The sequence below is a fragment of the Dicentrarchus labrax genome, unplaced genomic scaffold (genome assembly GCF_905237075.1).
Source record: "Dicentrarchus labrax unplaced genomic scaffold, dlabrax2021, whole genome shotgun sequence".
In the NCBI taxonomy this organism is placed as follows: domain Eukaryota; kingdom Metazoa; phylum Chordata; class Actinopteri; family Moronidae; genus Dicentrarchus; species Dicentrarchus labrax.
In genome coordinates, this window is record NW_026136875.1 from 1,051,306 (window position 1) to 1,062,299 (window position 10,994).

The 10,994-nt window shown below is 39.0% G+C and overlaps 2 protein-coding genes across 6 annotated transcripts; both read left to right on the forward strand.

Annotated features, from left to right (window-relative positions):
• Nucleotides 1-266: 266 nt before the first annotated feature.
• LOC127360501 (uncharacterized) lies at nt 267-3,827 on the forward strand. 3 transcript variants are annotated; one of them, XM_051394947.1, is made up of 7 exons: nt 267-386; nt 1,130-1,427; nt 1,792-1,854; nt 2,075-2,103; nt 2,497-2,589; nt 2,923-3,015; nt 3,609-3,827. In XM_051394947.1, the coding sequence occupies exons 2-7, from the start codon at nt 1,130-1,132 to the stop codon at nt 3,690-3,692; spliced, it is 660 nt and encodes a 219-aa protein (XP_051250907.1). In that variant the 5' UTR covers nt 267-386; the 3' UTR covers nt 3,693-3,827. The 3 variants fall into 3 exon arrangements, with proteins under 3 accessions (XP_051250907.1, XP_051250908.1, XP_051250909.1); XM_051394948.1 differs by lacking the exon at nt 2,923-3,015; XM_051394949.1 differs by lacking the exon at nt 2,497-2,589.
• A 1,078-nt stretch (nt 3,828-4,905) lies between these two features.
• Nucleotides 4,906-10,495, forward strand: LOC127360497 (uncharacterized). Of its 3 annotated transcripts, none has more exons than XM_051394941.1 (9): nt 4,907-5,029; nt 5,724-6,018; nt 6,430-6,477; nt 6,754-6,807; nt 7,590-7,618; nt 7,740-7,760; nt 7,838-8,263; nt 9,414-9,656; nt 9,765-10,495. In XM_051394941.1, exons 2-9 carry the CDS (start codon nt 5,724-5,726, stop codon nt 10,047-10,049), a joined length of 1,401 nt encoding a protein of 466 aa, XP_051250901.1. In that variant the 5' UTR covers nt 4,907-5,029; the 3' UTR covers nt 10,050-10,495. The 3 variants fall into 3 exon arrangements, with proteins under 3 accessions (XP_051250904.1, XP_051250901.1, XP_051250902.1); XM_051394942.1 differs by having other exon boundaries at nt 4,909-5,029; nt 9,444-9,656; XM_051394944.1 differs by lacking the exon at nt 9,765-10,495 and having other exon boundaries at nt 4,906-5,029; nt 9,406-9,548.
• Nucleotides 10,496-10,994: the final 499 nt, after the last annotated feature.

Here is a 10,994-nt window from a genome sequence, read left to right on the forward strand (position 1 = left end):
GGTTGTGTTCCAGTTCAAACAACCTGAAACTGAAAGTAAAGAGCTGATTGGTCTCAGCCTGTAGGCGGGAAACATTGGACTGAACCATTGTTCCCTGAGTGGGGGGGTTGGGGGTCACTGTGACTCAAACTGGACGTTTTGAGGTTTTAACAGTTTAACAAGTTGGAAGAAATCAAACATCTGCTGATGTAAAATGTGTCTCTGTGAGTCTGTTAGCATTTATTCTGGACGAGCTCACAAACGGGTTGTTGAACATTATTTGGTATCTTCCACCTTCCTCAGGTATTAACCTTCCCGCCACTGACGGCGTCCATTAACCACCAACACAGACAGTGAGTGAAAGTGTCTGTGATAGTGACAGTGACGGCAGCAGAGCAGACGATACGGTGGGAACACTTTATAAATACCTTCAGATACAGAGAGCTTTATTCTGATCATCTTATTGATCCGTGTGTTTCATATTTGGGTATATAAATGTTTCTGCTCCACTCAGGATCATTTTATTCTCCTGAACGATGCAGTAAAAACTTCACACTGAGATTAGTTATTGATTGATTATTGATATTGGTTTGGAGTGTGGTTGGTTCTGAACCAAACAAACAGTTCTATTGACCCACAGACTGAACTGACCTGTTTCTATCAATAATCAATAATAATTCCCCCTTAAAGATGTTTATGTGTTTATGTGCTCAGGGTTCACTAACTGTACCTCATTAAACTTTACTCTAATTATTTTTACATAAATACGTTTGTGTGAAACAGCCCTGAGACTTTGTGGTTAACATATTTTTAATGATTAAACCAGTAAAATGTAAAATAAACCCAACGTTAGCTGTTAGCTGTTAGCTTTATAAATAAAGTTTTGTGTAGTGGTTTGTAAGTATATGTAATTAACAGTTAATATGAATTAATATTTACAATAAGGATGAATGATATGGATTTCTTTCAGTTTCACATTTCAGTATTTCAAAAACAAGTTTTTACACACCTGAACTGGTGAGGCTCTGACTGCGCAACAACAACAACAACAACAACAGTACAGCAGAGTACAGGAACATAAAGGCAGTCAGAGGTTTGTTCAGATATGTGCGGGACATCCTGAGTACACAGTCCGGTGTTTGTGTTGCAGATGTCTCTGAAGGCTCTGGAGAAAGGCTGGAAGGCGGCTCTGACCAACATCCTGGAGCATCTGACAGACTCCCAGTTCAGCAAGCTGCTCTTCAAACTGGATAAGATCCCTCAGGGCAAGAAGGCCGGAAAGGCCCGAGAGCAGATCCCACAAATAATCATTGAGTACTACGGGCCGGAAGAGTCCATCTCGGTGATCAATAAAGAGATGATGCAGATACCGAGGAAAGACGCAGCCGTCCAGGGTCCACTCATCCCGTTTGTGAAGAAACTGAAGGAACTACGGCAGAAAAACAAAGGTGAGTTCCTGCAGAGACGAGTTCCTCCGAGCGGCGAGTGTGAGAGCGCAGAGGGTCACATTGTATGAGACGACCAATGAGACACACTCTCAGCTGTTTACAATGTCTTCTTCAGGGACGACGAGCAAAGCAGCAGCTGAATCAGGATCAGCCAGCAAGAGGAACTTAACACTCTTCTTAACACTATTAAAGTATTAAAATTCACTCATAAACATCTCTCTCTGTTTACAATACTAAAAGAATGTCTGACCGTTGATAAATCCGTCCGATCAATCGGAGCATGTGACTGTTTCTGTATATACAGAATATGTTTATGATCTCATATTTAACCTTTAATATTTACTGTTTAAAATGTCTTTTTCAGCGACAACGAGCAAATCTGCAGCTGACTCAGGATCAGCAGCCAAGAAGCGAAAGCTTGCAGCTGGTAGGTCGAAAACAGATCAAATAAAAGATTTAATCAGCTCCAACTACCAGAGGGAACATTAACGGCCTGTAACCTACAATACAAGAAATCTCTAGACAAATAAATGTTACGGATTATCATTATTATTATTATTATTGTTATGATTATTACAGAAAGAACAATTGATCACGAGACTCTGACCTGAAAACCACCAACAAACTGTTTGTTTCTTCTTTTAAAGATCAACCGAAGAGCTGCAAAGCTGACAAGGTGAAAGTGAAAGAAAGATTATTATCATTATTATTATTATTTATGTTTTTAGCCTCTTTTCTTGTATCCAGAAGAAAACCAGCAGTTATCTGACTCTGTTTGTTGTAAGGTCCAATATGTGAACCGATCCGATCTCACAGATCAATATCGACCATTTTGTACTGATGAGCATTGAGGTCTGGAATTGGTCCTGTAGGTCTCCTCAGTCGGAGGCGTTAAAACGGACGCCAGCGTAAGCTAACGTTAATCTCTGGGGGACTCAGACTGTTGGTTGTGACTATAGACCGTATATATACAGTGTAGAGTTTATAATATAATGATAACTATCAGTGGTCTGCTGCCGTTATCCATAATGAGCAGTTCTTTCAACAGTGTTTTATTCTTTCCGTTCAGACGGATCCTGCCGGACCTGTGAAACCCAAACAGAAGAAGACAGAGAAGCCGAATTTGACTCTGAAACCAACCGGATCCACCAAAACCTCCCAGGTAGCAGCAGCAACGTCTCCGCTCTGCTGACCTGAGATCAGCTGTCTGAGCTCTTTATTGTTCAGAACTGGGAACAGTAGAGGACCTATCACACTGCCCTGAGGTGTCCCCTTTTATAACAATTACTTATAGTTTCATAACTATATAACATATAACTTATACCAGAATCAAAGAAAAACATAAATCCATCAAACTGTAAATAATATTTCACTTTCAATCACATAAAGATATTACAGCACATCATCCATAACTCAGCAGACTCATCAATTCACTGAGCTTCTCTTACTGTTTTATATTGATTCCAATGTTTAAAAATGTATTTCTTTGGTTCAGACGGATCCTGCCGGACCTGTTAAACCCAAACAGAAGAAGACAGAGAAGCCAAATTTGACCCTGAAACCAACCGGATCCACCAAAACCTCCCAGGTAGCAGCAGGAACGTCTCTGCTCTGCTGACCTGAGATCAGCTGTCTGAGCTGACACAGTTCGATATACAAAATAAAACCATCTATATTCTACAAGAAATCTGATTAAAAGAGGCTGACAGTCGTAGATTATTACACTAAAACCTGATGAGTTAGTTCAACTCACATTGTTTAAATTTAATCATGAAAAGTAAAGTATTTATTGTTGAGGTAACTTTGGTAAATTAAGTCAGTTTCATACAGTTGATTGAAGTTAAAACTAGTAAATTACACTTGTGTTTTTTCTTTCACTAAATAAAATTATTACATTAACTAATTATCAACTGGTAGCCAATTCATTTTGGGGTTTACATTTCTGTAACGATATAAAGTCAATTCAAATTTAATAATAATGATTAAAATACTGCACTCAGAACAACAATTGATACTTCAACAGTTTTGAGTTGGGTTTAATTAAGGAGAATGAGAGATATGTTTTACTCACACATATCTGCTCAGTTTATAAGCAGACAGTCACTGCAGATACAACCAGGGTTTCACTGCGGTTTGATATGTCTGTTAGCGTAATACGTAACAAACGTCTCTGTGCTTTAGGGTCAAAGTGCAGCTGTCCAGTCGGGGAAAATGAAAACTGCAGCAGTGAAAAAGGCCAGTAAGAAGAAGGAGTCCAACCTGTAGCTGTAGATGTCTCCACTCCAACCCGGAAGTTTTCTTCGTGCATTAAAAAGATGTAAAAGTTACATATATATTTGTAAATGGGGGAACTGGTTGTTTTCTCCTTTGAGCTTTTGTTAAATAAAGAGTTAACACACAGCGACTGTCGAGGCCTCTTTAATGGAAGCACTGGGTGGGGAGCTGCATGTTGCATGAACATTATATTCTCTATATAAAGAAACAGAGTCACATGGTGTCTCTCTCCCTCTGCCTGTGTTGTATCGCAGCCTCTCTGTGGTTTGTTTCCATAGCCGGTCTGCTCCGACTGAAACTGCTGTTTTTATCATCTACGTCGGTGAATTAAGGATTTATTTCCACCAAACCAGAGTGGGTGATTGTTGGAAACACTAACAGAGACGCTTTAATGAGTTTGATTCTGTTTCTGTTCACTTTAATGAAGTTATGATGATCTGAAGGTAAAATGAGTGTTTCTGTCTCTGGAGTCTGGTGGAGAGTGATAGTGATATTACGGCTGTTTGTGGTTAAACTAAAGATCTGTACAACAACACGTAACTCTAGAAACACGAGCTAAAGGCCGTCATATGTCCACAGTCTGACTGTCAATACAGGATCAATACAATTATGAGACTCAGTTAGTGTTTCTGTAATGTCAACAATGATCCATATTAGCAGTTTGAATCCAACTAAAAGCTCCCTGCACCAAACAAAGGAGTTTGTGTGTTCTCAGTAAAATCAGAGCTGGTTGGAGGATCAGATACTGAACCAACTGAACACCGACTCATAACGCTGTTAATTCACCAACCGCTGTTTGTGAGTGACAGAGCTGTTACCATAGTAACCACAGACACACACATATGTGTCAGCGTCGCCGCCATATTGGACCGTGTAAACAAATGTAGATAAACCGACACTACAACGTTTACATTTCTAGTTTTTATATTCATATCATCGGTTTGATCCTTCTTCTTTTAAAATTCCCACATCTATAAATTGAATATTATAAACGAAGCAATCCAAACTTTATTTACTTTGTACAATTTATTTCACTAATGTATGATGTCTGTCTGTCCCCTGGCATTGTCTGTTCATGTTCTACCTGTCTGTAAATACATTTCTCTGCTTCCTGTCAGGTGCTGGAGAGAGACTGCTCTCATTGGCTGACAACTCAGCTGGTCTGAGTTCAGGGAGCTGATTGGTCTGTGGGCAGTAAACAGCGGACTGAACCATTGCTCCCTGGGGGGGAGGGGAAATTTCTGTCTTCCCGCCACTGAGAGGATCTTTGACTGCAAAACATTTAACATTAAAGTAGAAATCCGCCTGAAGTTGAAGAAAAGGACAAAGTACGTAAGAATGAAAGGATTTATTGATGGTTTCTTTTGGGGAGAAAGTACGGTGAGAAAACAAACACTGAGCTTGTGGTTTGAACAAACATCTGTTTGTCTTCCTGCTTTAATGCTGACTGATATCGCCGATATAACCACCATTAAAAGACGACACGGTGTCTGTACCTTAATGTACTGGTCAAATACAACAATTACAGGTGTGACAGTCATTACTGTAACAGAGCAAAAGATAGAAAGTCTAAATATCTGAAACATTACAGTGAATAAAACCGTTTTACTAGCAGTGCTAGTTTCTGTTTGTTGTTTATGTTACATTAAACTGCTGCTTACTGTATTTTACTCTTTGTACTCCACCAGAGTTCACAGGGAAATATTTACTTCATATATACATTTAATATGTTTTCTTATAAATGAAACCATCAGTCCTTTAATCAGTTAGCAGAACTAGTCAATTATTAATCAGTCAATTATTAATCAGCTTCACAAATGTGAAGATTTGCTGCTTTTTCTTTGATTGTAATAATCTAGAGGTTTGGTTGTGAAGGTGTCACTATGAACTCTGGGTAACTGACTGTGTCTGATGCATCTGAGGGTGCAGGAACCGCGTCTAACATCTCTGCCTGTCTGTGTCTGTCTGTCCGTCTGTCTGTCCGTCTGTCTGTGTATCCGTCTGCCTGTCTGTCTGCTACAGATGTCAGATATTTTACAGAAAGAGTGGAAATCAGCTCTGACCTCCATCCTGGAGGAGTTGGATAAGCCACAGTACCTTAAGATGCTGGAATATTTGACAAAAATCCCCAAAAGTAAGAGGACATCTGACCGCAGAGAGAAAATGGCCCAAAAGATCATTGAGCACTACGGAGTCAGAGAATCAATCTCTGTGATTAGTGACATAATGGAAGAGATACCGAGGAGGGACGCTGATGTCCAGGACCTACTGCGCCCCTTTGTGGACGAACTGAGGAACAACAACAAAGGGAACGAGGGTGAGTTCAGATAATTAATAATAAGCTTCAAATTATTTAATTAAAATCATCCATAACTGATAAAATAATAAAAATAATAATAATAATAATAACCTTCAGTTTTTAAACACCTGAGGGTCAGAAGGTCTGAGATGCAGTGAACAGAAGTCCTGACTCTTTAAATGTCTTGCATAATAACTTCAAATAAATGATTATTAATGTACTGATTCTGATCATTAGAGTACTATAAACTGCCTCACAGAGGGAGGACGTAGATTTCTGATCGACAGAAATACTTTTAACTTTAAATATGAAAATAAAACCTAAAATAAGCGTCTGAGTGTTCATCAGGTTGGATTTAGGACGCAACTGTTCAGGTCCAGCTCAGGAATATATACTATAATAATCTGTGTTTCAAATCTTCACTTTCAGGGATAAAGAGGAAGCTTGATCCAGCGGAGGATGAAAGCTCTGCAGCAGGTAAAACTCCGCCGTCTAACATTCAGGGAACACAGATTGGCTGCTGTTCAAAGATATACACAGTCTCATCTAATTCTGTTTGCTTAGACTGAATGTATGATCATTTTTAAAAAATGTATAAAAACTTTCTAAAACCATCAGCAAAACTCATCTTTGATCAATATTCACAGGAAATAACATTAGTTTTCCACAAGCTTCCTGCTGTTATTGTTCTCTTTGTTTCATTGTTCTGTTTATCATTGTCTTAAAAGTTAAACTGTTTCACGTTATTTTCAGGGGAGAAGAAGAAGAAAAGTGATCCAGCAGAGGAGGATGAAAGTCCTGTAGCAGGTACGTTAACAGAAGATCACTTCACAACCCTGTAGTTTGTGTCACTTCCCAACTTTCACTGAAAAAACTTTTCAGATCACAATAACGTGACATTTGTTGAGTAGGCCGGGCTATCTCTGCTTATTATTCATTAAAATGATGTTGGTCACTAATTTAACCGTTATATAACATATTGCAGCTTCTGTGATTTGGGTATTGCATATTTTAATAGCAGTAATAATAATTAATAATTAAATTGCACTCAGGTTAAAGGTTGTACATCCAAAATTCACTTTCCACTGGATGTCACACTGAAGCGGCATTCTCAAACCAAAACAATGAGATAGATACAGAATAAAACTCATTAAAAGCGTCTCTGTTAGTGTTTCCAACAATCACCAACTCTGGTTTGGTGGAAATAAATCCTTAATTCACCGACGTAGATGATAAAAACAGCAGTCGGAGCAGACCGGCTATGGAAACAAACCAGAGAGAGGCTACGATACAACACAGGCGGAGGGAGAGAGACACCATGTGACTGTGACTGTATATAGAGAATATAATGTTAGCTGATATATTAATGTTCATAATCTGATATAAACGTAAGAATCAGAGATCTGTCAGGAAACACAAGCAGGAAACTGATGTAACCTGAACATCAGCATTAAGAGAAACTGACTTCCTCTCAATAAAAGAAGTCAGCAGTTTGGTTTCTGTGGATTTGAGGTTGTTTTTTTTTTTTGCTTAAGATCTGCTGGATGAAGAAATGAGACACTGACTGATGTTTGTTTCTCCTTTTAAAGCTCAACAGAAGAGCGGCGCACCTGAGAAGGTACGCACTCTCACACTAACATTTATGCTGGATGGTGACGGTACAGCTTTAAATTAAGATAAGACTCATACTGAGAATGTATCTCTGTCAGTTCATTAATGATGAAATGTTTGTTTTCCAGGAGAGAAACAATGGGCCTTGGGTAAGTGGTTTTTCTTTTTAGTGTTCTTTCACTTCTTTACAACTTGTTCTCTGGGATTGTTTTTCTCCTGTTTGCAGAGAAAATCCATCCGTGACCTGAAATCCATCCAAGAACTTTGTGACACTGACGGCTTTTTTGGAAAAGTTGTTCAGAAATCCGGTCTGCGGACATATTACACCAAAGATAAGGAGAAAAAGTTCTTCTTCTATCTGGGGGTCGCTGATGAGACAGCCAGCATTAAAGTGATGGTCTATGGAAAAGAGCGCAATAAAGAAATCAAGGAAGAGAAGTCCTACTTGTTCAGAAAGCTAATTAAAGACGAGTATGGGTTTAAGGTTAATCAACGGAGCAGAGTGTCAGAAACGAATTCTGTTGAAGTCCCAGAAGAGATCGAAATGGAAGCTCAGAAACTCATTTACCCCGAGAGTCCGTTTTACTCCATTAACGAAGCCACATCATTAACTGACGGGACAGGAGTGAGTGTTGAAGGAACCGTTACAGAGGTGAGTTTAAATATTGATAACGCCAACGTTCACTCTTTTAGCTCTGTGTTTGTTCTCCACCAACTCCGGAGGGAAATATCTGGCTCTTTAGCTGCTGAATGCTCCACTATGTTTACTGTTACCACCAAGTTCTACCAGGTATGGTTTCATACGCCATGCCGAGAGCGCCTCAGAAGTGTCAGCAGAGCGTTTTGCCTGCCAATACGTTATTTACTTGTGAATTTCGTCCTTAAATAGGAAACAAAACAGTGTGTGTCTCTGCTAACAATCTCCCCTGACTGACTGACTTCCAGTCTGGTGTCACAATCTTGATCTAGCATGAAATTCGATCTGGAGTCTGCACATGGTATATTCTTTTGAAAATTGACCCGATTCTCTTTGCGGTTTCTGTGTCAGTGTGATCTGCTCTGTGCTGGTTGACACGAGTGGGTTGCAGCTTTTGTCAAAAATAGACTGATCACGCCCGTTCTTCAATGCTCTAAATCCCACCAGAAGCACCGAGGTGTATCTCACAAGTGTCTCTCTACACTGTTCCATGTAGAATCTGCAGCTGGTCTATTTGCAACCAACTCGTGTCAAACTGCACATCACACTGACAGAAAGTTAGACACAGAAACAGCATAGAGAATCTGGTCAATTTTCAAAATAAAATACTGCGTGCAGAATCCAGATCGAATTTCATGCTGCATTAACGTGACACGAGAAAGGAAGTCAGTTTTGTTTCCTTTTTAAGGATGAGATACACAAGTATCTCTCTCTCTCTCTCTCTCTCTCTCTCTCGCTCACCCCCTTACTCACCCCAACTGGTCAAGGCAGACGACCCCCCACCTAGAGTCAGGGTCTGTCCGAGGTTTCTGCCTCTTAAATGGAAATTTTTCCTTGAAAAGTAAACGTCGGACAGTCGGTAAACGACTCAGACGCAGTGTTATAAAGCCTTGCCTGGTGGAATTTCGGGGTGAGTCCTTTTCGATACACACGTCTGCGATGCACGCTGTAATGTGAAACTTCACCACTAGATGCCACTAAATCCTACACATTGGACCTTTAAAGGAGAACACATCAGCTTTCATGCACATTGAAAAACTTGATCCTTATTGTTTTGAATACAATAATTGAGTGAACAGATGTTATCCATTTTACAGTTTGGAAGAGGTTTGTTTCTGTTGTTTTGTTTGTTCAGGTCGATGCCGTTCTGATGCTTAAACAGACAAAGAGACAACACTTCCAACTAAAAGATGAAACCGGTTCCATCAGTGTCTGTATGTGGCGAGACAAAACAGAACAATGCAAAGGATTATCAGTTGGAGATGTCGTTAAGGTCGCGAACGTCAAGACCAGCTACTACTTTAAAACCGTATCTCTGAACTCAACTGGATTCACCAGAATTCACAAGGTAGCAGTCAGCCACGTCTGTGAGGCAGAAATAAAACCAAATGTCTTCATTAATACGTCGCACACTCTTCAGTGCTCACTGTATAAACTGTTAATTGTCTGCACACAGGTTCAAAGTGTTGGCGTTCAGGAGATGAAAATTGAGATCATAGGAATCATAAAAGCTGTAAAGAAGGAGACTCACCTGGAAGCAGAAGTAGAGTTCAACAAGGAGGTGCACACGTTTGTTGTGGCGTCTAAACTTCTGGCGAAGGCGTTCAACCTCAAACTGGAGAAAGATTTTAAGCAAAGTCTCCTCGATAAAATTCCTTTCTCAGCAAATGCAGAAATACACGGAAGTAGAATTAAAAAGATTACAGCCAAAATTAATCTTAATAAGGATGCCAATATTTGAGTTTCAGGTGAACCTGGTAACATAATTGTTTATAAAACATTTACCAAACATCACTTTCTGATTTGTGCTCATGATGTTCGTCCAAACGCTGTCTTTATCTTTTTGTCTCTGAGCTCATCTGGTTAAAGGTTCATATGTGAGAATAATAATCAGATTATTGATTGATCAGCAGAGAGTGAACGGGTTGTAGCGTAGCTTTGTTCCAAAACACTATCTGCTAGGATTTGTCAGCTAACGTCTACATCTCATATTTAGATACTTGTTTCAGTTTGTGTGCAGGAATGTTTGATCATTATTAATGTTGCAAAGAAACTTTTATAGATTTAATTTGTAGGTGTAACATTTTATCTGTAGCTGCTTAGTTTGTTATTAATCCTACTTAAAGTGTAACGGTTAACATTGTGTAATTTGTATTTCATTAAAAATGATGATTGAGACACATTTTATCCAGTTGTTTTCCCTGTTTTGTTGTTCAGTGTAATGTCCTCAAACATTTAATTAAAACAAACTGTTTATTGTAAGAAAAAATCTTTGTTCTAAAATCTTTATGTTGGAATTAACACATAGGATATATAACGCTGTGAGAGGATACTACCGCCATCATATGCTGAAGTAAAATAAAACAGTACAGACTGCTGAGCAGTCGAGGGAAAGAAAAACAAAAAGGTACCAAAACTCTGGAAAAACTTTAATACAAAAACCACAGTTTGCTTCGAAAAATCCAGAAATAAAAGTTGCTGTGTGGATAAAAACAGATGTTATTGAATAAATGAAGAGCTGAAACCTTCCTCACATTAACACATCAAACTAACAAATGTTTAATTCCTATCATAGTTTTCTTTTTAAAAACTGTATTAGCAGTTCAGTGTTTTACAATATTTTACTTTTACGTTGTTTTATTACGGCCGTTCACAGAAAGAGAAACACGGATCAAACTAACATTTG

Coding starts and splice junctions, on each gene's coding strand:
- LOC127360501 (XM_051394947.1), top strand. CDS start 1,130: ATGTCTCTGAAGGCTCTGGAGAAAGGCTGGAAGGCGGCTCTGACCAAC. Junction 1,855..2,074: donor GAAGCGAAAGCTTGCAGCTG/GTAGGTCGAAAA, acceptor CTTCTTTTAAAG/ATCAACCGAAGAGCTGCAAA. Junction 3,016..3,608: donor GATCCACCAAAACCTCCCAG/GTAGCAGCAGGA, acceptor TCTGTGCTTTAG/GGTCAAAGTGCAGCTGTCCA.
- LOC127360497 (XM_051394941.1), top strand. CDS start 5,724: ATGTCAGATATTTTACAGAAAGAGTGGAAATCAGCTCTGACCTCCATC. Junction 6,019..6,429: donor CAACAACAAAGGGAACGAGG/GTGAGTTCAGAT, acceptor CTTCACTTTCAG/GGATAAAGAGGAAGCTTGAT. Junction 7,619..7,739: donor AGAGCGGCGCACCTGAGAAG/GTACGCACTCTC, acceptor TTTGTTTTCCAG/GAGAGAAACAATGGGCCTTG.